The following is a 27,329-nucleotide window of genomic DNA, read 5'->3' as shown; positions in this document are numbered from 1 at the left end:
TGTGTTGGCCTCCACACCTTGTGCGTTCACCTCTCTGTTCATGTCAGCGTCTACCTCCCGGCTCAGACCTCGACAACAGGCTCTATAATCACCAGGAAGCAGCTGCTCGTCGCAGGACGCGATGCGTCTGTTCCATCTCGTGTCGTCAGTTGTTTTTCTAAGGCAGGATATGGTCGGGACAGATTTCATTTCCCGATTCGGCTCCTGAGAACCCGACTGCCAGTGCATGTTGATCAGATTTAATCTTTGCATGCTGATTCATCCATAAGTAGAAAAACACTGTTAATGAGTCTTATAGCAATTAAGCAATTTAACTCCCTTTAACAGTTTCAGTTATGCCTCAGTGAACTGTTAACGGAGTTCATCAGTAGCTCAATAGAGATCATTGCTAACTGCAAAGCAAAGCCCAGTTATGACAGTTACGACTATATACGCTGATTGTCCGTCCCGCTCACAGTTATGGAAGCTCTAACATTAACGACAACAACTGGCCGAGTTCCGTTCAACAGCCCAAAGAGGTAAATGAAGTTTTTACTGCAGAATAAAAGAGGTCAAATATCACGTCCCGTCCTGCTGATCACCACCGTGACCGTGTCAGGTTAAGTGCTGCAAAGTCAGCGGATAATAAAAAGCCTGTCAGATCAAATGTGTTCACCGGCTTGATTTTGACAGAAGCGGCGAGTGGAATTGCGGCTCTGACACAAAGTAAGCTCCGGTCGAGTCGGAACTGTGCCCTACGACCGCGGGGAAATCACGCAAAGACAAAGGGCCTGGACCTCCTCTCACTTCCTGCACCAGCTCCGCCGCCGCCGCCGCCGCCGCCGCCGCCGCTCCAAATAAGATTTCAGGCCATTTCACCCAAAAACCCGCCGCGGTGGCTCCGAGGATCCTCCATGGTTGTTTTTTCCAGCCTCCTCGAGTGCGGCGCATTTGCGAGAGCAGTGCGAAAAATGAACACTCTCCGTTTTCTGCTGGAGGTGCAGGGAGGACGCGGCCTCGATGAAGATTGATTTCGTCGCGCCTCCCTCCTCCTCCTCCTCCCTCCTCTCTTGGCCCCGTCAACCTCGTCCAATCCTCTTCCTTCCTCACACCTTTCAAGGCTTTTGAATGATTCAGCGCCTTGTTTTTCTCATTTGGATAATCACATCTTTTTTTGTTTTTCCGCAAACTGACCCTCACACTGCATCGTGTGTCCGTGTCAAACAAGCTTCTTTCTCCGCAGTTCATCCAGGTTGGCGATGCTGCTTTAAACTTAACTGAAAAAACACTTCCAGTCACGTTTTCAAAGTATAAAAAAGAATCTGTTATGTCTAATATTCTGTTTAACATTGTTTACCTCTGAAATGTGTCTTAAACCACTCACTCTCTCTCCCTCACTGAGGAATTCAGAGACTATGAATATTCATATTCACCAACTAAAACTTTCACCAACTGCTAACGCTAACCACTGGATGCTAACTAATTATACTAACGCTAACCGTCCGCTTACACACATGCCATCCTCGCGTGGAGGCTAACCGCTAACACTAACGCTAACCGTCTGCTGACACACCTGCCGTCCTCTCGTGGATGCTAACCGCTAACGCTAACGCTAACCCTCTGCTGATACACCTGCCGTCCTCTCGTGGATGCTAACTGCTAATGCTGTGCTAGTCAGACGTGTTAGAGGACAGGAACAGAAGAACAACACTTTTTTGAGTGGAGGGCGACTTTAAAAATTAATATCCACTAAACATAACATATGAATATGCTCTGTAAATATCAGCTTTTCAACTTATTAGCGCGACTGCGCGCTCGTCCAACCGCCTCCTCTCCTCTTCTCTCTTTGTCATAATTTTTTTTTCTTCATTTATATGAGGGATGATAATGTAAGTGTTGGCTAATATGTTACCCAGTAAAGATGGACTTTTAATTCACCCGCCGTACATAAATCTTCCCTACGAGCATCTTCTCCTCTGCTCCTCGCTGCGGCGCTTCACTTCCTGCTCTCTCCTCTTCTTAATGGGAGACAGATGCTAATGTAAATGTTGGCTAATAAGCGGCTCTCTGCACAGACGTTAATTCACCTGAGGGTTATATATAACATATGTATATATATAATATATATATATATATATATATATATATATATATTTATACACGATGTCCGAGCACCTTCTTCCGTCTCTGCCTTTTCTAACAAAGCAGGGCCTTTATTGGAAGGATGGTAATGTGACTGTTGGCTTAATGTGTTGCCCCATAAAGATGGATTTTTAATTCACTAGCCGGGCTTTTTATTTCCGATGTCGCTGACGCCGCTGCTCTCCGCAGTCCTGCCGAGCCAAGCGGTTCAGACGGGAGCATCCTGTCTGCAGGAAACGCGGCCGGAGTTAGACTTGCTCAAGAGTCTTTCACGGGTACAGTGGCATTAGACGATGATTTCTTTACAAACAGAAAGGTATGACGTCAACCCCTGAACCTGGAAATTACGTTGGTATGCAGCCGACAGCAAAGTAACTTAAACGCTCCGAGGGTCAGGACGGGATTTTCCCCGACATCTCATATCTTTCTTTCAGTCTGGATGTTAAGACGTTTGAGATCATTTCATTTTTTTCTGAAACACTGAACGGCTTGAAAAGAGAACGCCACTGAAAACAACATGTGCGTTTCTGTGTATTTAGTCTAAAAATGCTTTTCCCCTCGTGTGAAGGAGTTCCTATACAATCCGTCTTCACAGGCACATGATTCAACCCTCATGCCATCTCACGTTCTGAGGGGAGAGGAATCTGAATGGAACTCGGCTCAGATCAGATAAAAACTGCCTCCTCACATCTCTTCATAAGAAAATGTCTCGGCCTCTTCTGTTTTGTGTTGTTCTCTCTTCTGTCGCCGCTCTCAGAACATGTTGATTTCCTTTTGTCCAGGTCTCTCTCTCTCTCTCTCTCTCTCTCTCTCTCTCTCTCTCTCTCTCTCCTCACCATGCTGTCGTGTCTTCCGTCCTCTCATCCTTTTTTTTCCCTATTCCCTTTTTCGCTCGTCATCCAACTTGTCCGCATTCTCACATTCGCACGCCGACACCGGCCACCACCCACAGAGAGACTTCAGCTTTCTTGTGAATCCGTCTTTTGAAATAGCTCCGATGTCTTTTCACGGCTTTTTTTTTTTGTAATGTTGAAATCCTACTTGATGGAGCGGCTCTTTTCGTTTTTTTGGACCGACCGCTGCGTGTCGTCGGTTGGAGGGAACATGTGTGAAGCGGTTTTACTATTGCTGATTCAACCCAGTAGGCCGGTATCTCAGTTGACTCTAACATCATGTCACACTGAATATCTTCATCGCAGCAAACCACGATCACTAAACCGCTCATCAAAATCATTTGTAACGGCGTGACGACCGTGAACGCAACTTTTAGACATCAGACGAACCCCCTGCGAAGCTCTCGACCCTCGAAATTCAAACCAAATATCATGACTTCATCATGTTATTCTATCTATCGTCTATTACATCAATAGACGTTATGGTGCGTTCGAACCAAACGCGAAGCCAATGTTTTTTCATGTGTTCACTCGTACGAATGACGCAAGAAAACGTCGGCTACGAATTTTCCGTCCGTTCCCCTTTTCGTACCCGGACGTCAGTGGTTTTGGGAGAATCTAAATTCTAATTGGATCTTGCGACGTCATGTTACGCTTCACCCGCATCGTGTGGCACGAAGGACGCGGGTGAACGACGCGAGGCAAATAAAGGAAAAGAATGAGAAAAAAAATACTTTTAAATATGAAAACTCTCTGATGTGACGATGAACTTGTTGGTCTTTTTTTTTTTGTCGCATCTTCGCCTCATTCGCATCTTTGCATCAACTTTGTTTGCAAACTGATCTTCCCATTTGGCGTGAACGCACCATTACAGTTGGCGTGACTCTACGACTCCGTAGAGAACATCACCGAAGTGTGACCTTGTTTCAGCCCGTGTTTGATTTAAAAACAAACTCATTTAATAGATTTATTCTTTTTTCCTTTTCAAAATGAAACAAAGGCACAAAGAAAACATGTACGACAAAGATACAACCGCATATATCTCGTTGAAATCACAATAATATGAAAATGATGTTTCATAAAACATATACTATCAAATGTAAATCAGTGTTTGTGTCCAATAACATCGGTCAGCGAGACGTTTCCCACCTGCACGTAGTGAATTAGTAAGTTATTGTGTCTCTTTCACAATAGCGTCCCCACACACACACACACACACACACATTCTCTCACTCACACTAAAGCATAGTAACATCTCTTCCTAACGTACATCATAATGTTAAAAAAACACATTATGACTGAACAGCTGCGTCTCATTCACAAGTCACCAGACTTTTTCTGTGCGGAAAAAGAAAAGACTCCTTGTTGGATTTAGATTCCCTGGACAATCTGCTCCGTCTGCCTCGTCTGTCACGTCTCGTTTCAAACTGAATGGGAAATTATTCAAATATTATCCAGTTTCTCTTGATGGTTGTTTTTTTTAAATTTTTTATTGACATGCGGTAGATTCACTGTCCTTCACTGCATCTGCTCTGTCTGAAATGTTCTTTTTTCACAAAACGAGTTTTGTGTGGAAGGTGAAACACTTTCCTGTCAATCACTGACTCGCTGCGTTTGCCTTCGAGCAAGGCACGTCAGCCTCTTCTGTTCTAGTGAAGCTGAATGTGTCTGTGTGGTCGTCGGCATGCTGGTCACTGTGCATCTACAAAGTTTTAGTGCCTCACCGGTTTGTCATTAGATGCTGATGATGGAGTAATTTTAATTTCCGAAAGAAACTGAATATAAAAGCTTCAATTTGAAAAATAATAATTCCGACGATCACAATAGGTCCTCGCTCTAACTTTGTCAGTGGAGCTCGGGCCCTAATAACAATAATATGTCTGTGAAGAGGCAGACAGGATCGACCGTTACCACAGGAGGCTTGTTCCATGAGCTATGTGAACAATGTCCTGGTCTTGTGCAGATGTTTGACTCGTCTTTGTCGCTCGTTATTACATTTCCATGTGTTCAACAACGTGCGTTTGATTCTTTTCCCCTTATTTATGGCGCCACGTGAACCCGTGGCTGGAGCCCCAACAGGTTGATTGAATAGATGAGGGGTTATTGTTAATGAATCATCGTTTTATTGTCATTATTGTGGTGAGTTGCTAAATAAGGGTTAGAAAGTCACATAGTGGCCCATCAGAAGAAATTCAATACTTTACGAAAGGCTTATGAAAAAAAACGCAGTCTTATGAATCAAACATTATGAATCGATATGTTTGCCCCACAGAAGGATGAGTCTGCAGGCCTTTCATTATGAAAACCTTCTGAGAATTTCTCTGTGTGTGGGTGATTTTGTTAGAATACAAGTGTGTGTGTGTGTGTGTGTGTGTGTGTGTGTGTGTGTGTGTGTGTGTGTGTGTGTGTTTGTGTGTGTGTGTGTGTGTGTGTGTGAATATGTATTTGTGCGTCTGAGGACTCGAGGATCTTTTCATCATCGGATCAATCAGAGCGATGGGACTTTGGACGGGCTGCGAATACCAGGTCACCTCATGAATCACCATGAGAACACGCCGTCCCGCCGAGGCGCCCCTGAGCCCGGCACACGGCCGCCAAACAACGGCCTCCCGAGTTCACTGCCTCAAGTCCCTGATTTGTTACCAATGAAAAAGAGAAATCTACCTAGATACAAAACACTTCATCTCTTCCTAGTAACAGGCCTCTATTCTGAAGGTGTGTGTGTGTGTGTGTGTGTGTGTGTGTGTGTGTGTGTGTGTGTGAGTACGAGCAGGCGGGGAGTGGAGGCGTTGTGAAAGTTTGTCTGTCGGAGAGAGACGAGGTGAGAACTGCTTAAAAAACCAGCGACAGACGCCGCGGCACCAAACGCAGACTGACGCTATTCAGCACAAACGTGCGCACACGCGTGACCGCATTGGGCACGCACGGAACAGAACACCAGAACTTTGTTCACGAGCCCACATGAAGGGTTGTTGTGAAGTTTTGCGCGCGAGACACACACGGTGAAACACACAAACCGATCGCACTCCGCTCACTCTCGCGGCAGTGTAGCGGTTGTAATCAACACTTCAGAGAACTGCGAACAGGCGGGATGAGTAACACCAGGGGTGCGAGTGTGTGTGTGTGTGTGTGAGTGTGAGTGTGTGTGTGTGTGTGAGTGTGTGTGTGTGTGTGTGTGTGTGTGTGAGTGTGAGTGTGTGTGTGAGTGTGTGTGTGTGTGTGTGTGTGAGTAGGGTGTGGGCTGCGAAACAACAACTTGGCTCGATGAACATCGAGGGAACGTAAAGAACTTACAGCAACGCGATCGACACGGACGATGGAGGAGTCGTGACGTCACCGCCCCTCAGCTGGCGCAGTGTGACTTCCACTCGTCCTGCGGGTCAGTTCGCGCTTGCGTCTGCACCGTGGATTCTGGGTAATAAGCTAGGGTGGCACGCACACACAAACACAAGCGCGCGCACACACACACACACACACACACGGTCAATGAAGCACAGTTTGAGGGGGAAGCCAGGCGAGCACAAAGGAAATAGAGGCTCTTTATTAGAAGAAAATGTGTTGGCCATTTTGCCCGCAAATAAGGGGCACACACACACACACACACACACACACACACACACTCTCAGACGCACACACACACACACACACACACACACACACTCTCAGACGCACGATGCTGCAGGGGTATCTTTTGTTGCAAAGCCATCAGGATCCAATTTCTCCTTCATTAAGTCTTGGTATGAGGCCACTAGGTAGCTAGCCTTGTCCCTGTTACAACACACACACACACACACACACACACACACAGAGTCTAAATGCCCCCTATCTTCCTCCAAACCACAAACATCAATAAGAGCCTTGTAACAACCAAGCTGTCACACACACACTCACTCACACACACACACACACACACACACACACACACACACACACACACACACACCCACACACACACACACACACACACACACACACACACACACACTCACTCACACTCACACAGCAATAATTGTGAGACGCTAAATGAGAAGGCCAGGACAAACACACACACGCAATAAAACAAACACACACAAACACACACACACCTTCCAGAAAAGAAAACAGGACGTTCAGCGATGACACGGTTCGTTTCCCTCCGAGGAGAAATAACAAGGTCTCAGAGACGAGAGACAGAATCAAAGGTTGTGTCTTTAATTGACCCGAGCGATCTGATGTATGACTACACACACGCACGCACACACACACACACATACACACACACACATACACACACACACATACACACACACGCACATACACACACACACATACACACACACACACACATATACACACACACACACACACACACGGACGCACGCACGCACACACACGCACACACACGCGCACACGCACACGCACATACACATACACACACACACACACACACATACACACACCTCTCAGTGGGGTGACACACTCGTCATACTTTTTGGCTGCGGTAAACAGAGCCAATCACTTTGGCATCAGTCCACCTCTTAGCGAGCGCACGCACACACACACACACACACACACACACACACACACACACACACACACACACACACACACAGCAAGACTCACTTTTTATGACCGTAACAACGGGTTGAGTTGGTCAAAAGGGGCAAGCAAGTGGTTGTGTGTGTGTGTGTGTGTGTGTGTGTGTGTGTCTGTGTGTGTGTGTCTGTGTGTGTGTGTGTGTGTGTGTGTGTGTGTGTGTGTGTGTGTGTGCGTGCGGCAGACGGGATGAAACCCATTAAGCAGAACAGGTCCGGCTTTAATTGGTGCTCTTTGGTAATTGGCCCGGTGGGGCCCATTTGAATAGTTTCCAGGGCGACGAGCTTGTTTCTGTATATCTCAGAGCGCAGCGGGAGGGAACGAGAGAGGCAGGAAAGAGTCGAGGAGAGAGAGAGAGGGGAGGGAAGGGCGACGTGAGGGCCGGGTGATTATAGATAAGAGGTGGCAGGGGAGGGGGGAAAGGATGAGCAGACAGAAGGGAGCGAGAAGAAAGAAGTGAGGAGTTTGTCGGGAGTAGAGATGGAACAGCGGGAGAGAGGAAAAGACTTGAAGAAGGATGAGGAGTAGGGCTGGGCCAGATGGCCCATACATAATATCGCAATATATTTGGTCATATCGCGTTACACAATATATATCGCAACATTTTTCCTGAGGAGTTTATGGTTCAATCTCTCGTTTCCATTTGGTCCATTTACAGTCAAATAAGACGATGAAGCACCGGGGGTGCACTGGGGGGTCGTGGATTACGGCGTGATTGACAGCTGGGAACCGTCCAATCGGTGCATGGTCGCAGGTGAAGGTGGACGGGCTCTCAGTCGGACCACAGCCCGAAAGGGAAGCTCGCAGGCTGACTTGTGACGCCTCCGTCCATCCGACCGGATTTCCCTGTTTGCCGTCACCACCGCGCCCCGCCCCCTTAACCGCTGTCACCTAGCAACGGGTGGATAGGTTGAGTCAGGAAAGGATCCAACTGTGGCATCCTTCGTTGCTCGGGACAGGAAGGACGCATTCGTTGGCTAACTTCTTTTCTTTCGCCAGCTTTTTATAACTTAGAGATTTCATGTTCGTCACTCGATGAACCGGGGAAGTTTCCCATGAATTTCACGTGATTTTCTTCCTCCTATCTGTTGTCAAAACCTGGATTAAACAGTGTGGATGTGCAGCAGAACGCCCAGAGGTCTGAGGCCCGTCGAGCGTGCCGGGTCCCCGACTCTCTGACTGACCTTTCGCTGTCGGGCGGATGGAAGGCGACGGGAACAATCTGACGTCGAGCTCCAGGTGCAGAGGGGTTGTGACGGGGGGGGAGAGGGTTCCCCGCAGAAGATATTAAAAAGATCCTCTGACAGGCGAGAGGTCTCGGCGTGTGATCAAAGTGCACCCTGGGAAATCTCGATCCGTGACGTTGGAGGAGGAGGCGGCGGCGGTCGAGCTGAAGCTGTGTGCTCGTTATTCTGTCAGTCATATCTGCTCAGGCCCCTAATGTACCAGCTGCTCATCGCCTCGCGCAGTTTATAGCAATTAGAAACATTTGATGTCTGCAGCATTTCTTTTTCCCTACCCGAGCGAATGTGGCGAGCTCCGACTGTCGCTCAACCGGCCCCCGCTCCCCGGTCAAACCACGGGAAGGAGGAAGCGTGTCCTTTGCACGTGTCGAGGCGCCATCTGCGTTCCATTATTTGACACTTTAAGATTTGACTAGTTTCATACGGATTGCAGTCACTGAATGAAACAATACAAAAATTGATCACGAGACCCTGATTGGGACGCTGGGTTTGTTTACAGCCGTCGTCTTATGGTGCGAATTTTTGAATTTGGTCGCTGGAATATTCATGGTTAGGGGTTTATTTGCGTAATTCGGGGCTAATATTTGCCAGTTCACTTTCTCCGACAGAACACGTCTGAACACACACACACACACACACACACACACACACACACACACACACGCAGGGAAACGTGAACCGTCGAATGAAAAAAACTGGATTGCGTCACAGCAACGGATGTTGCGCAGGCACCGGCCAATCGCATCACGTCAATGCAAAAGCAAAAGGTACATAACTTCATGAAAAACCTTTAGTTTCCTGGAGTCTGGCCTCTCGGCACATCACAGCATCGTCTCCAGCTGCGCAGGGGAGAAAAGTCTGCAGCTTATTTTTTTCCTTCCTTCTCCGGCTCTGCACATCGACCTGCCCCCCCCCACGACCCCACGACCCCCCGCGGGGAACTCCCCAGCGTGACGATGAGATGGAAGAGAAGCGAGCCTGTATCCTGAAACCTGTTTGCAGTAGACCTTTTTTTGAGGGGTCTGCTTTTGACTTCCTGCTCGGTTTGAGAGACGGGGGACGTTTTGATGTTTCTTGAAAATGAGGACGGCGGTAGGCGACAGTTTCACCCTGGACGACGGACGGAGGATCTCAACGCTCGCGGGCTCCCGAGACAAGCGCGCCACGCGAACCCCGCGCTCGCGGATCACGTGGATTTTTGCGTCCTCTGCGTTATTCCCCTGGCGCCATGTGCGCCCGCCCGCCCGGCGTTCCGTCGCGAGCGCAGTTTGTCCACGTGGGACATCGGCGCATTCGAAATGGAGGAGCGGCCGCTCCTTCTGTTGCGTTCGCGAGTGTCTCAATTTGGGAACTTTATTTAATTCAGACGCCGACATCTCTGTTTCTGACAGAGTGCTCCAATTTATACAAATCTTCAGTTTGCTCCCGACTCCTTCCTCCCCCAGTGTGATCCGACTTCACGACAAATTAACAATATTGCCGAAGTGATTCGGGGAAAATTACAATAAACTGTGAGAGACACGTCGAAAATGATGGAGAGAGATGATTCGGCGGCTCCCTCTCTCTCGCTCTCCCCTTCTCTCGCCACTCGAACGCCCACTGCTTCCATCTCTGGGCTAATAAACGTGCACACGGGGGGGTTTGTCAACACACACACACACACACACACACACACACACTGAGGTGGAGGTGGAAGGCAGGGATTCACGCTGTCTGATCCCCAGTGAGAGCCGTCATTACTGCACGGCACTTTTCCGCAGTTGGAAAGTCGTATACACACACACACACTCACACACACACACACACACACACCTCATCTTCCTTGCTGATCTCTGTAAACCAACATCCATCCAGGTTACACACACAAACACACACTCAGGAGGGAAAAGCGATGGGCTGAATATCTCTGTGTGTGTGTGTGTGTGTGTGTGTGTGTGAGATTGATTCAGAGGCAGAAGGCTGATTGCTTTTCTCGACTTCCACATCCCGTCAGAAGGTTCAGTAATAACAGCCCAGATATCGTCATAGCAGAGTGTTTGTTGTTTGTGTGCGAGTCGGACGTCGGCGCATGTTGATTACAGTCGATTCACCGGCATCTTGTGACTGTGTGTGTGTGTGTGTGTGTGTGCGTGTGTGTGTGTGTGTGTGTCTGTGCGCGTGTGCGTGTGTGAGACAACATGCAAACTAGAGGAAAAGAAAGAAGTAGACGATTAGAAACAGAGGGAAGAAGAAAACAAGGAAGATTGAAGGGTAAGAAAAACAGATGTCAAAATAGGCGCGAGAGAAAAGGAAGTTGGACGAAGAGCTCGATGGAGAAAAGGGAAGAAAACAAAGACGCCAGTGGACGAGGCAAAGGCACAAAGACGCTAATGGTCTCGCAGTGTCTCACTTGTATTACACACACACGCACACACACACACACACACACACCTTATGATGATAAAATCTGAAAGTGATTTGGCCCCAAAATCTTTTTTTTTGGACCGGCCATATTTTCTTTCTGGGCTATTTGGTAATTGGCTTCCTGAAGCTGATCAATAGCTCTTATTCTTGTGTTCTAAAAGTCGTGCCTCGTGAGTGTTTTCTCTCGGGGAGAATCATGGGAATCCATAAATGCCGCTCACGGCGTCTGGGCTCCCCAACGGAGGGGACGAGGGGGGGCGCGTCGCGGGGCGTCGGCCAATCCTCTGGACGAGGCAGAGGCACAAAGACGCTAATGTTCCCGCAGCGTGTTACTTTCATCACACACACACACACACACACACACACACACACACACAGGCACCGTCGGTGTCTTGTCTGCGTTGTGACATTTGGAAAGAGGCGTCTGACAATCTGACTCGCGTCTCTTCAATCAGCGGACGGATTAAAGAAGTGATAAGTAATATCTGATTAAAGCCAAACCAACAAAACTCAAATTCCTCTCCCCCCTCAGCTACAACAAGAACACTTCAGCTGTTTCAGTTTTACAGTGGAGACGCGCATCAGATGGAAAATCCCATCACACATCGGACGTTTGGTGGTTATTAAAATTAGACCAGACGGGATTTCATAACGCTGCTGTTAACTGTTAACCATTTATTGTTCCTACTCCAATGTGCTAATACGTTGATTCTCCTTTGTTAGTCTCCGACGTTGTGCCGAGGGGCCATGATAACTCGTAGAACTCTGAGTAGACGTCACGTTGAGTGACACCACTTTACTGGTGCATTCACTGACAACGTGTCACGAGACATAAAACAAACGAACCCGCGCGGCTTCCATAATCTAACTATGGTTCATACAAACTCATCAGTTCTGGCAGCTTTAAAAAAAGTCTAAATGTCTACATCCCCGATTGTATTTTAACAATATATGAATTAAAAAAAATATATATATATATTTATTTTTAATTAATCTTTGGGGCCGGTCATGACAACAACAAAAAAAATAACATGACAGGAGAAAGATTTATTTTCACTTTGGAGAAGTTGAAATGTCGAGAGTAACGTCAAAACCAAATCAGAGGGAGACTTTTGCATTTCAAGAAAGTGGTTGAAAAACTTTTCTTTTGTCTGAATGATGTCGAGGATGAAGTCAAAAAAAAAAAAAACCCCTCCGGTGATCAAACCCGGAGCGACCGACAGCTCCGTCTCGCTCTCGACACGCCAAAAATAATAAAAGGGAGAATCTCCCTTTTTGTCTCCACGTCTGGCTTCTCCCATCGGGTCACAGAGGTGTGAGGTGTGTTGTCAGACAGACGGGGAGAGAGACGGAGATCAGAGTCTGCGGCGACAGAGCTGGTTTTATACCGTATGATATGAGAATAAGAGTAACATTAATTGGAAGCCATGACAGGTAATTTGGTTCCCTCCGCTACTACGCTGTTGACACATGCTCCGCTTAGCCATATCACTTTGAATCTGCTTTGCACTTAAAGTTACATTGTCACAATGTTCTCCAGTTTTTAATGAAGGAAAACCAGGACCGTTCCACAGACTTCGTCCCTGCGACTTCTTCTAATTAAGCGTCCGCGTGCGATTGTCGGAGCGTCTTCGAGCCGAGAGATGAATTTAAAAAACTGTTATCTGACTCCAGCACGTGTTTCTAATGATCACGCGAAGATCCGAGCGTCGTGCAGGTGAGATTTTTTTTTAAAGCCCCCAGTGTGTAATTTTCTTTTAATTTTCTGGCGGTAGAATCTGCATTCTCATGGATGACCAGCAGAGGGCGACTCACTGGTTGCAAAAAAGAAGTGAGTGGACGAACTCTCCCCACGTTCGGAAAACGCCGGTTCCCCCCCCCCCCCCCAAAAAAAACAAGATGGCGCTGGTCCGACTGGAAACTCGAGGTTTCAAAGCGGCAGCTCGCAAACCCCGTCATGGTGGGCGGAGCTTGTTGTACGGTGGCAACCTTAAGGAAACACGCGCGAATAGGCGAAACACAAATTAGGAAAAAACATCTTCATCAACGTGACGACACGTGCGGAGCATTTAGAAAAAAAATAGACCCGCAACGAAAAGGGAAGTGTTTCCGGAGGGCACGTAAACGCGACGCACGCGTCTGTACGTGCCCGTTGTTGCCGTCAAAGGTTCTCTTCCCGTCAGTGGTGTTGGAAAATGAGATAAAAAGGTAAAGTGTTTTGGGTTTTGATCCACAACAAGCATTTTGTAATAGATCCGTCCATCTACGTCATTTATCCGTTCAGCTCAGGAGTTCAAGCGGGTCGTCCGCTAACCACAAGGTCGATGGTTCGATCCCCTGCACTGAACCCACTACCTGCGTTCAACCCGATGTTTTCAGTTTGGGTTGGTTTGACTCTAGATCCTGTTCAGTGACTAAGTCTAGCAAGCCTTTTGTTTATATCTGTTTTTTATTTCCTGTTTCTTTATCTCTCCCTTGTGTTTGTTGCGTTATTTTTCAAATGAATCCCGGTGAAACCGTTACCAAGGGCGTGTTCGCTCGAGGTCTACGTGAAGATAAGCCGTTTTAACACTAATCTTCATGTAGACGGCGAGTGGCGAGGGTGAAAAAACGGAGATACGGGGATTGTTAAAGCTCCAACAGCGCAGCAGAACAAACGATCTACAGGGGGATCGCGGATAATGTGGGTTCCTGTCAAAGAATAAAAAAACCAGACCGTTTCAACGCGGCGCCACGACGACGCACGAATCCAAAACCCAGCGAGGGGATGCTGCTTTCGTGATCAAGGCACAATCCTCAAAAGATCATTCGGAACACAAAGACCCAGCGGAGGTATCATCACACAGCGTGACGAGAATCAAATGATCTTTTGAAGTAAGAGACGTTTTTTCCTTTTCATATAATTTAATCCGACTGTTATAATATAATTGGCCGAGTGACATTATTGTAACGAGCAGCGGCCTCCAGCGTTTCTCCTCGTCCCGTCCTCCGTCTCTCCTCGCGGGCCTCGATGAGGACGAGCCTCCCTCCGTCTCCCCTCCGTCGCTCTCGCTCCTTCCAGGTCGCAGCCTGAATCTGAATCCGTCTTGTCACTCTGCCATTCTCAGCCAATTACTGTCTGGCTTCAGGTGCTTAACCCCGGGGCCTCGCCATCAATTGGCTCATTATATCGCCACTTTAAATCCGCCCCTCCTCCTCCTCCTCCAGCTCCCTGTTTCGGCCTCGTTTTTTAACTTTACATCTCTCTAACGTGAAAACCATTTCTCTATATTTCATTTTTTCTCTCCATCGCCATTCTCCCTCGTCTCTCCCTTCCCACGATTGACTCTCATCCCGTCACCCATCCTTCACTTCCCTCCCTGCCCGCACCACGTTCTGCAAATTGCTCCAACTCAATTGTCCCTTCCCAGCTGCCAATAGGCAGCCACCGCATTAAGAGGGCCCGGATTTAAAATAGATTTCCTTTCGCCTTCATCTTAAGATTACATCCATGCGTGGTTTCGGCTTCGAGCGTACTCGCTTCTCACGATTATATGTATCCATCCTGCTGGATGTTGCAGTACTGCCAATCGTCCGTCATACGTCGTGGTGTGTTCTTTCTATTACTTACCGCACGTTAGTGTTTGTCGTGTAGTGCGTCTTCAACCTAACCAACAAAGAACAGACCCAAACACTCCGAAGAAAAGTGTTTCTATGTAAGCAGCCGATCTGTCAGAGAGATGACGACCACTTGTTGACCCAGAAATCTCCTCAAATATATAAATATATATATTAATATAAATATATATATATATATTATAATAATATTATGAGTTCCATAATAAATACTTCTGCTTAAGACATCTGCGGTTTCCGTCTTCCCGATTCAACTGCCTCCTCCATTTGATTGGTCCGTCTCTCGACTGCTGGGGGGGTGGGGGGGTGGTTATCAAGCTGTTCTCCAAAGTTTAAAGAGATTCTGCTGTTAAGTTAAGATATTGCGAGTTATGGTGTAACTCTCAGTCGTTGGTTTCATGCAGGGAGACGTAATTAAAATCCACTAAAAGACATCTGCTTCTAGTCCATTTAATCCAATTTATCCAAGTCATAGAGCTGCGGGTGTCTGGGGCCTGTGTGTGTGTGTGTGTGTGAGCGTGTGTGTGTGTTTCAGGCGGTGAATATATTTGAGTCTTTGTTGTGTTAAATCTGATTTTGCGTGTGCAGATTAGGGCAACTGTGAATGTCTGATCTGAAAACAACCATGTAGTTCAGAATGTGTGTGTGTGTGTGTGTGTGTGTGCGCAGGCAATGAGCCAGTTTCATGACATTCTTAAAGCCGTCATGATTAAGAGGCTGATCATTTGATGAGGCTGCTGTCGAGCTACTTCACTGGTGAAATATGACAGACGTCACTTTATTCCTATTAATGATGAGACTCGAGGAACACGTGTGTGTGTGTGTGTGTGTGTGTGTGTGTGAAGGCAACATGTGTGTTCACGCTGCCGTGTTTCTACACGTGGGCTCATATACCTGCTTTTTTTGAAAGGGATTACATGAACATCAGTTTGGACAGTGCAAAATAATTCACACACACACACACACACACACACACACACACACACACACACTCTCATCCCCGAGGCTCATACATCTTCAGCATTAGTTGTTTGACCGTTGGTATGTTGCAGTGGTTGCACTTTTAATCTGCTTCCTCACACCGAAGCAATAACAGCCTAACCTCTACCTAAACTCACAAACACACACACACACACACAAACTCAAACACAAACACACACACACACAAACACACACCCACACACACACACACACACACACACACAATCACACACAAACACACACCCACACACACCCACACACACACACACACACACACACACACAGTGGCAAACTCTCCCGTGACGATGACCCTCCGAGGCAAACAACCAAGATCAGACGAGAAACCCTCATAGGAGCTTTTTCCCTCCTGGATTTAACAAAGTGTGTACACACACACACACAAACACACACACACACACTATGTGTTGTAGCGTTGGTAGTGATTTGGATCTTTATTATTATTATGCAGCCTCTGGCCACTGTACTGTAGCTTTAGCTATATGTAATTTTCCCGTGCACACCAATATACACACACACACACACACACACACACACACACACAGCCTGGGGGTTGTGGGACGTGGTCTACTGGGGCGCGATGGCCGAACCAAAATGAGGCGTTCCCGTCTAAGGCGGATTTGCTATTTTTCCGTCACCAGCGTCTTCCGCCCTTGTCGGTCCGAAGGGACGCAATGAATCCTGGGAAAGGTTGAGCCGGGAAGGATCCGACCGACCTCTGAATCTTTTGGTTGCTTTTTTTGGAGAACATAATTGGGGGGGGGGGGGGCTCATCTGGGACGTATGATTAAAGTGGCCTAACAAAAAGGAGGAGAGATTTCCGACCCCATGTCTCGGAGAGGGCTTCTTTTCTTTTTCCCGAGGTCCACAGTGCAGCGGTTTTATTAATCATCGTGGTGACATTTTAAACGAGTATCCTCGACATGAAAGAAAAATACCCGGTGAGTCAGGGATTGTTAGCAAAAGGTTGCGGATGACAGGGAATTTCACCAGAAGGGCTTGTTGTGTCTCCGTCGTGATTCCATCTGCACGACAACAAGCGTCTTAATGTTCCAGGAGAGCTCCGAACTGGGAGTCGGGCAGGACGTCAAAGATAAACTGAGGAGCCACCAATTAATGACAGGAAATACGAAGATGGGGAAAAGATAAGACAAAAACAAGAGAGAAGCAGCGCGGAGGAGGGGCGATGGAGGGCGGAGGGAGGCAGGAAGATTGATTTCCACTCCTCCTCCTCCTCCCGTTCTCGCCGGGACGTCTCCCTAACGTCTCTGGATTAATGGCTACGATTCTGCTGCTCGTTCATCAGACCCGGGCAGAGGCGTCCCAAAACACAAGGCCTCGCCGGGCCTCGCGCCTGATCTAGATATCTTACCTGCCAGGAAACATCCAACACGCCCGTAAGTGCTTTTCAGAGACGGGGGGCGAAACGACTTTATCTCCACCGTCGGGTCAAAACACGAGGGAACTTGCGCCCCGCTGTCCCGCACGCTGTGGACGATCGCAGGGTTGTGGGGAAGTCGATCCAGGCGCCAACAGGCCTGGATTTTGGTTTATTATACATTTAACATATTATCTTTCACATGATATATTGTCTGACAGGGTTTGCACCGTTAAGTCCCTGATCGAAGAGTCGCTTATCCAGTAAATTTAGATTTGTCTACAGCAAACTGAGAGGGAGCGTGTCTATGTTCCCTCAACCCTGTCTTCCATCAACCCTGTGTTCCATCAACCCTGTGTTCCCTTAGTCATGTTCCCTCAACCCTGTGTTCCCTTAGTCATATGTTCCATCAACCCTGTGTTCCATCAACCCTGTGTTCCCTCAATCCTGTGTTCCCTCAACCCTGTGTTCCCTCAACCTTATGTTCCCTCAACCCTGTGTTCCATCAACCCTGTGTTCCCTTAGTCATGTTCCCTTAACCCTGTGTTCCCTCAACCTTATGTTCCCTCAACCCTGTGTTCCCTCAACCCTGTGTTCCATCAGTCCTATGTTCCATCAGTCCTATGTTCCATCAGTCCTATGTTCCATCAGTCCTATGTTCCATCAGTCCTATGTTCCATCAGTCCTATGTTCCATCAGTCCTATGTTCCATCAACCCTGTGTTCCCTTAGTCATGTTCCCTCAACCCTGTGTTCCCTCAACCTTATGTTCCCTCAACCCTGTGTTCCCTCAACCCTGTGTTCCCTCAACCTCATGTTCCCTCAACCCTATGTTCCCTCAACCTTATGTTCCCTCAACCCTGTGTTGTTGAATAATCGATTCATATTTTGGTTCACAAAATGGTGAAAATTGTCGATCGTGTTTCCCAAACCCTCAACGTGATGTTTTTGTTTTGTCCACACGTCAAAGATCTTCAGTTCACTGTCACAGAGGAGCAAAGGAACCAGAACATATTCACATGTAAGAAGCGGAAATCAGAGAATTTAGACTTTTTTGTTCAGAAAAACAAACTTCTAAACTAATCGATGAACTGTTGCATCCCTAGAATAGAAGAGTAGAAGTAGGATCTCTGCCTCTTGTTCTTTTTATCCATGTATCTTTATTTACCAGCCCCCACTCCTGCTCCTGTGTTTTCCCCCAAACAGGAATTAACAATCTGTTTAGAGCGACTCCAGCTGAGCACGAGCCAGATTATCTGAGAGATTATCTCCCATCTCCCGACTGAAAGATACTGGATTAAGTGGCGGTGGGCGGCGAGGGGGGGGGGGGGAGCAGGCGACTGTCTGTTGTTTTTATTTTCCGGCCTGTTCTTCTCCACAAGTCGGAGCGTGAATCGGATTTCGGCGAAACGTGATTTGAGTCTTTTGCAGAAACAAGAGTCATTACAGCGAGAGGAGCTCTGATGGATTTGCTCTTCTCTTCGGGTTATTTCATCCTCGCTCCTCGGCTCAGTGATGAGTCATCGTGTCTCATCCCACAGTGTGTGTGTGTGTGTGTGTGTGTGTGTGTGTGTGTGTGTGTTCATTACAGGTACATGACTCGATCTGGTTCAACATGCAGAATCACACGCTGATTCACAACACCACTCCTCTGGAGGAAACAGGATCGTGCCGGGTTTTTCACTCCCACTAAAGTGTTGCCGTCTGATCGGTCGAGCACCAAACGATCCTTTTCACGTCATTAATTTTCATAAATGTCACAGTTTGTGCCGTTGTGTTGTGGGTGGTGGGTGGTGGTGGCGGCTGGAGCGCTTTCCCAGCATGCACTGGGCCCAGAGACGAGGTATTGTCCCAGGACAGGTCTGCAGTCACACATCACATGGAAGATATTCGTGTGTCAAAATATTCTTACTCCACACGCAGCATTATTATCGTTCATATCCTCTTTGAACGTTCGACCCTAAAATCAAAAAAAAAGTCTTCCGTCTTTGAAATTAAATTTCTGTCGTGTTCATCATCGAATCAGATGAAAGATCAGGTCGGTGGTTCGGAGGCTCGTCCGTCCCGTCCTGACAAACACGACACAATTTCACATGCAGATTTCAATATATCAGAAGAAGAGTTAATGTCTTGGTGGCGCTACACGATGACCTGCAGGACATTTCTGTCTTTAATAAAGTGGCGATGCGGCGAGCGGAGGACGTCTGATTGGGGTGGAGGGGGTCGAGGGGGTCGAGGGGGTTGTGGCCTGCTGCGTTGACCCCGGGGGTCAGGTCAGACATGTTTCACATCGGCTGCAGTCTCATCCAGGAGAGGTAGATTACTTTATCGGCTTAGGATTTATTTTTTTGTTTTAAGTAGAAACACAGACTCTTTAAACCACAAAGCACCACAGGGAGTGTGAGGTCTGCACACACACACACACACACACACACACACATGAGACGGCTCCATCGTCTAATCCCGTCTCATCGGTCTGATCTTACGTTTTGCAGCATAAGTAGCTCGTTTGGACAATCCGATAAATCGCTCGGCCGACGTCATACGACGGAGATTATGGATTAAATCTGGATCCGCTCGAGTCATTGTTGATCAGCCTCTCCGATCATTCAAGGACTTATTGGCCACGAAAAGTCATCAAGGACTTTGACGGATCAACATTAGTTCTTTTTATAGTCGCAGGAAAAGGGGGGAAACAATTATGCAAATTAATCCAGATGGACATATCTGGATTAATAGTGTACATATTAGAATAATGGAATTTCTAACATCCTTTAAGTTTTGATGACGCACACAACTTTAAAACAACAAGATGAAGTTCATTATCATTATCGATTACTCTGTCGATTATTTTCTCGATTAATCGATTTAGTTGTTTAGTTCATAAAATGGTGAATAATATCAAGATGATGGTTTTTTTTTGTCCACTCACCAAAGATATTCAGGTTATTGTCACAGAGGAGCAAAGAAACCAGAAAATATTCACGTTGAAGAAGCTGAAATCAGAGAATTTTGCCTTTTTTTCATAAAAACTACTGGAACCGATAATCGATTATCAAAATAGTTGACGATTCACTTATTAGTCGATAACGAATCCATTAAGTGATTTACAGGGTGAGAGGCTGCGTCTTTAAACAGCAACTAAAACAGAAGATACATTTGAGAAAAAGAGTTTAAAGTTTAAAAACTCACATTCTGGAAATGTGAGGGTTGAAATCCGCCTAGCAACTGAAAAAAAAATCTCACTCCGTCACAAATCCATTCGTCGAGTTTCTCCTCCAACATTTAACAGACACAGTGAAATTAGGCGTTTATGTTATTTGATTAGATTTTTTTGTTTTTACCTCAGAGCCAAAAATTAATTTCTCCTAAGTACCTGTAGGTGTCACACACACACACACACACACACACACACACACACACACGAGTAAAGTTTTTCATTTGCAGCGGATTCTCTCATTATGCGGTGACCTGTTGGTGGTCGCCGTCATTAGATGATAGAAAAACTAATTATAGGCAAAGAGAGAGGGAGAGAGAGGGAGAGAGAGAGAGAGAGAGAGAGAGAGAGAGAGAGAGAGAGAGAGAGGGAGAGAGAGAGAGAGAGAGAGAGAGAGAGAGAGAGAGAGAGAGGGAGAGAGAGAGAGAGAGAGACAGAGAGAGAGAGAGAGAGAGAGACAGAGAGAGAGAGAGAGAGAGGGAGACAGAGAGAGAGAGGGAGAGAGAGAGAGAGAGAGAGAGAGGGAGAGAGAGAGAGAGAGAGAGACAGAGAGAGAGAGAGAGAGAGAGAGAGAGAGAGGGAGAGAGAGAGGGAGAGAGACAGAGAGAGAGAGAGAGAGGGAGAGAGAGAGAGAGAGGGAGAGAGAGAGAGAGAGAGACAGAGAGAGAGAGAGAGAGAGAGAGAGAGAGAGAGAGAGAGAGAGAGAGAGAGAGGGAGAGAGAGAGAGAGAGAGAGACAGAGAGAGAGAGAGAGAGAGAGAGAGAGAGAGAGGGAGAGGGAGAGAGAGAGAGAGAGAGAGAGAGAGAGACAGAGAGAGAGACAGAGAGAGAGAGACGGGCTGGAATCAGGCTGGTTAGTGTGCAGTCAGTCGTGGAACACAAACTTGGGGACGAGCGCCCGGCATATGGCTGGAACAACACACTGTGTGTGTGTATGTTTGTGTGTGTGTGTGTGTGTGTGTGTGTGGGATGGGTGACATATGGGAAAGGCGGCAACAACCTCCTCCAAATGTCTGCAGACCAATACGGGAACTTCTGTGCTAATCGCCGGCTTGCGGTTCTGTTGTGACACAGCGTTTGGCTTCGTTGTCACACACACACACTCACACACACCTACACACACTCACACACACACACACACACACACACACACACAAACACACACACAAACACACACACACACAGACACACACACACACACACTCACACACACACAAACACTCACACACACTCACACACACACACACACACACACTCACACACACACACTTTTTCGCCGACCCGCTAACGAGCCACTGAACCAACAAAACGCGATGAAACATCTCGTTTAAATATTCAGATTGATTGAGCAGTGAAACTTTTCCGCGCGGCACTTTGCAAACCAGCCGCGACCGATTGAGTCGACGTCTAATTTCCCCCAACATGTCGATGCGCAGCTGCTGCTCCGGAAAAAAAAAACCCCAAAAGGTCTCGATCACAGACACAGATTGAGTTGGGCGAGTGAAGCGCTGCTCTTGTGTCACTTGGGGGAAAAAGGGAAGAAAACAGTGACGTGGAATGTCGAGAGGAACCTGAGATCCAGAGATGTAAAAAGCTCGATCGCCCCTCGAGTGGTGAGAGGACACGAAGATTGTCCCGTAACTGAAAGTTGAGAAGTTCGAGTCTGAGCCGATCACGAGAACCTCCCCTTCAGATCAGAGGCTCATTAACTTACCGAGCGTCTCTCGCGTCCGAGTTGACGAACTAACTTCTGTCCATCTCTCTCTCTCTCTCTCTCCATCCACTCAGATCCAGTCAACGGCCCCCAGAGCGTCAACGTGGTGGACGTCCGAGCGCGCCAGCTGACGATTCAGTGGGAGACGTTCGGATACGCCGTCACGCGCTGCCACAGCTACAACCTGACGGTACGCACAGACGCAGGCGTCCCCGTTAGCACGCCACACATCGCGTTGCCCTTTCCCCAGCGGAATTGACGTCCGACTCTTCCCCTTCCCCGCCGCCGCAGGTGCAGTACCAGTACGCGTTCAACCAGCAGGAGTTTGCGGCGGAGGAGCTGATCCAGACGTCGTCGCACTACACCCTGCGGGGGCTGAGGCCCTTCGTCACGGTCCGACTGCGGCTGGTGCTGGCCAACCCCGAGGGCAGCAAGGAGAGCGAGGAGATCGTCAAGCAGACCGAGGAGGACGGTGAGGGGGAACTGATTATTGGTCCCAACCCGTGGCCTGTTCACAGCAACTTTAAGAAACAACCCTGCCCTGCGGCAGACAGATGGTTTAGGAGAAACTCCGACTTGTCCATCGGAAAAGAATGAAACGGTGCGAGCGTCGGAGTCCAACCGACAGAGCTGACGGGTGGTTTCAGAAAGGGCAGTGAGGGAACAACAGACATTCATCACAACGATGTTTGAGCTTTGGGAGCGTTCGTTCCACTTTGAATTACTGAAATTGTATAAAAACAATTCAGGCAACTCGGTAGGAGCTAAGGCTGCGTCATATGCAAACAGACATACGTTTGATATTCCTCTTCTCTTTCACGTGAGATGCCCCGCATTCGTTTTTCACTTCACTTCACACACATCCATTAGATCGAGTTCACTGGGAGAGTTGAGTGTGTCGATCGTCTCTTAACGCTAAACTCAAAATGAAAGTTACGGTCGGGTAAGACAGGATCCTGTTTCTACCTGCAGAGGTGGATCATTGAATGCCTTCGATCAAACAAACTGACAGAGTTAGAGACTCGGCTGAAGAAACATCCGGCAAGAGTTGGTTGAGACCAAAAACCGAGCGTTAAGTGGAAAGAGCGAAGCCAACACACGGATTTTACTGCGTGTTCGTTAAATGAATGGTAAAGCTGCGCGCACACTCGCTGTTGAATTCCAACTCATTCTGTCCGAGGAAAAATCGCCAGCGGTGTGAAGGCGAAAAGCTCACGATCGCCGTGCTCGCGCTGAAGAAGAACGCCGACGAGACAGAAACTGTCTGCAACGTCGCGCGGCCGGGCGGAGTCGACTCCTCCGTCCGCACGAAATTCACCGGAGCGTCCGGCGGCCGGTCGGGACGTCCTGTGCGCCGCGCGGCGAGCCACACGGGACAAAGCTGAAAACAGCAATATCTGGTGGTGCGACTTACACTTGGCTGAAGAAACCGAGAGCAAAACATGCGACAGCCATAAAGAAAGGGACTTACAAGATCCATAATCACTCAGGTTTGATCCGGTAATATCCCCCAAAAAATGGTGTTAATCCACAGCCATGAGCGATTATGGTTACGCCCTCGATCCCGAGCTGTACAGTACATTCCCTTAACATCCCCCTTTAAAAAAAGAACTGTACCCAAGTCGTTGGACTCATTTCAAAGTAGCATTTTAAGCTTTCCTCTTCCCGGAGGGCTCCGAACCGAGAGCGCGTTCGCTTCGCCCAGCGGCCGCCAACAATTCACTGCCGCCTCACATGTTCGGCCTCGACAACGCGCCAGCGATAAAGCCGAACCGCTGGAATCCGTTCGAGCGGCGATGCCCGAGATATAAGCAGGCTACAAATAAAACCCCCCCAAAAAAACCCCTTCTAATGATCCCGACTCTCCTCGGGGGCGTCGCTGCTCTCCTCCTCCGGATCTCATAACTAATATCCTCTGAATTTAGCTTCTGGGCGGAAACATCGCACCCCAGCCTGAAATCTCACACACACACACACACACACACACACACACACTCTGAACCCTGACAGCAAAAGAGCTAATGTTCCCGTTGAGCAGCGAGAGAAAGAAAAAACCTTAATTGTTTTGTTCTTAATTGTTTTTTCTTTAACCGTCGTTAATCTCCTCGTTGTAAATCAGTAATTAGGGAACAGAACAGCGATTGTTCACAAGGAGGCTAATTGCTGTTTGCGCGGTAATGGTTTTATAGAGCAGGGGCTCACACACACACACACACACACAGATATGTACAATATATATATATATATATATATGTGGTTTTGCTTTTACCCTTTAATGTTACAGATGAGACTTACCTATTTCCCCCAACGAAAGGCAAAAAAGGCAGTATTTGATATTAGCATATTACATTTTCATTCTCTCACATGCAAAGTAATCATGTTTCTTCTCGGGTTTTAATCACGTTCCTTTAAAAAGAGAAAGAAAAGTGTTTGACCCACTGGAAGGTGGACTAGTAAGATTTACAGCATATTGACACACAACCATCGGTGCTTCACATCAAGAAAAATAACATAAAATAGAACATGACAAACGATGAGGTCAGACAAAGGTGCGTATGACAAGCAGAAGGAAAATGTCACAGAATCAAAAGCCATATTCACGATAAATATGTTTTTTAAGGTTGGATTAAAAAAGTGCGAAGGCACGACCCCCTCACAGTTTGTTCCTCGACCTCTGGACCCGAAGGCCGCTGGTGTTTTAATGTGGGGCCCGAACGTTAATGGCCTTTGACATAGACAGGGTATAACAACGAGTGTAAAAGTGTTCACGCCTGGGAGTGTCGGTTCAAGAAGCGAGCAGCGGCATTGGATGAGGTGTCCACATCCTACGACGGTGTTACGTTGACCAATCCACCGGGAGTAGAAAACGTGCCTCTACCTTAGTTCCACATTTCAAATACTCTGGTAATAGTTTTTGAGGAGACCGTTTGCTAAAGACCTCCTGTTGTGAAGAACTGACTGTGTCCGTACACGTGTGTCTTCCCTTCGCCGTTCGCCGCCGTCACTCCAACTGTCCGTCCGTTCACAACCACAACAGACAACACAAACACACAAAGCGCCTCGGAGACAAATGTCACGTCCACTCACTGTACGCACGCCGGCCCATTGACCCGACCGTGAAGCACCTCGTCGCCAGGTAAAGCTGTCAGGTCGGCCCGGGTCATATTTATCAAACGTGTGCCGGGGGAAGTCGCGTTTATCTCGGCACCAACATGGCGCTAACCTTTACTTATCAAACATCATGTTGTGCAAAACTGTTTTGCATCAGCAAACATGTTCGGAGGGAAACAAAAGGTCACCTGCCCGAAATGCTAGCTTTAGCCCCAGTTAGCACAACCTGCTTTGTGTGGCTTTCTCATCGGCATTACAGATGCAGATTTTTTTTTTTTAAGATAAGATAATCCTTTATATATATATAAATATGGTTTTAAAAATAAATTTAAACAAAGTTAGGCTGCTTGAGGATTATGTGCATTAGTCTCATGGTGTTTTTTTTGTACTGGGTGAGTACAACACGCTACTGTGCAATGGTATATCTGATGTCTATTGTTTTATGTGGCTGTTTTTAATGTTTCAGTGACATCATTGTTCATAACTGTGGAGGCATTATCTGCGCAGCACTGAGCCCAGGACAAGTTTCCCTACTGGGACAATGAAGTTTATTGTATCGTATTGTATCTTATCGTAACATATTGTATCGTATCGTAACATATTGTATCATATCGTAACGAATTGTAACATATCGTATCGTAACGTAATGTATCGTATCGTATCGTGACGCAACGTAAGGTATCGTATCATAACGGAACATATCGTAGTGTATTGTAATGTATCGTAGTGTATCGTAACGTATTGTATCATATCGTATCGTATTCCTCGTTAACGCAGAATTATAGATTCCATTTTCTAAATACCTGATGTTATGAAATTCTTCGAATGGAAGAAAATAAACTGCGATAAAGAAAAAGAAAAGAGCTCAGCCTTGTTCTAATGTGGCAACAATGACACAATAACACGTCGCCACTTCCACAGCCGATAATAATAATAATAATGCCTTGTTGTTTTTATCTCGTTATCCCATCAGAGGTTAAGCACTTCTCAAAATCAAACAGCACACATTAAATATATATATATATATATATATATATATATATAAATACAGACATTAAATCCCGCTATTTGTGACGTGTTTGTATCCCTATGAATAACCCCATCTCCTCCTTCACAAGTCGTTGAGAATTAATAATCCCTTTCTGCTCGGAGTGTAGGACCTGCTCAGATCGCAGTCGAGCAAAAACAACAGACACCGGCTTCAGTTTCGTCTTATTTGTTGCTCAGCGTCTGTCATTTGTTTCCCTAAAAGGCAATTCATCAAAGTCATTTAGTCGTAGAAGTGCGAGCACGTGTTTCTATGGGCTTTTAACAATTGAACCTGTTTCTCTGGTACATGGAGGATCACACACACGGACCTCACCCCGCAAAGAACGGAGTCAAGTTATAAAAACGGACGGAAGATTCAAATCAAAGATTCCTTCTAACTCGGCCTGTGTCTCGTGCGGCTGGCGCTTCAGAGGAACAGGCCGTCGTCATCAGCTAACACAGATCCGTCCTGTAATCCTCATATCACAATGTGTAATTTAATCTTAATCCAGTCCGGCGGCTCTGATGCTAACGCTTTGCCCGCTCGCTTTTTCAATCAAGACGTGTGTTTTCTTTCCGTGTTCCCGGGGAAGATAAAACCTCGACGCTGATGGAATCTTGAACGACACAGGAGGAAGGGTTTTTGGGGAAAAACATGGATTTTCCAATGGGTTTTTTTTCTACATGTTTTCCACAAACGTACACGAGACCACATGAGATATTTTCACCCTTTGTTCCTTCTCGTCCTTGTAACTTCACCACACTCACACAGATGATGTGCCGATCTTTGGATTCGGCCGCTCCGCACATGGGACGACATATTTCTCACATTTAGTAAATGTTGATCGCTGATCGTTGGCGTCAGAAAAGCACAACGACATTGTGAAGGGACTGTTAACAAAAAATATGTTTTTCTCCAAAACTGACAAACAGAATGATGTTTTAACATCTTTTTATGTGATTATTAATTATTACAATCAAATATTTCCTGTGTTGCAGATACGGAGCGCAGACTTTTATTTTAATATCTCG

General features: G+C 47.0%; 1 protein-coding gene across 11 annotated transcripts in view; it reads left to right on the top strand.

The window, feature by feature from the left end:
• The window catches only part of ptprt (protein tyrosine phosphatase receptor type T), a 244,897-nt gene that overhangs the window by 86,343 nt on the left and 131,225 nt on the right, over positions 1–27,329 (top strand). For all 11 annotated transcript variants that reach the window (XM_047332935.1, XM_047332933.1, XM_047332934.1 and 8 more), the window contains exons 9-10: positions 22,232–22,347; positions 22,449–22,629. In XM_047332935.1, coding sequence (XP_047188891.1) covers positions 22,232–22,347; positions 22,449–22,629 — 297 coding nt within the window. The remainder of the gene's footprint in view (positions 1–22,231; positions 22,348–22,448; positions 22,630–27,329) is intronic.

This window comes from Scophthalmus maximus, chromosome 6, assembly GCF_022379125.1.
Source record: "Scophthalmus maximus strain ysfricsl-2021 chromosome 6, ASM2237912v1, whole genome shotgun sequence".
NCBI classification, from domain to species: Eukaryota; Metazoa; Chordata; class Actinopteri; order Pleuronectiformes; family Scophthalmidae; genus Scophthalmus; species Scophthalmus maximus.
The sequence above is the reverse complement of the archived record's forward strand: the minus strand, read 5'-3'. Positions and strand labels throughout refer to the sequence as shown.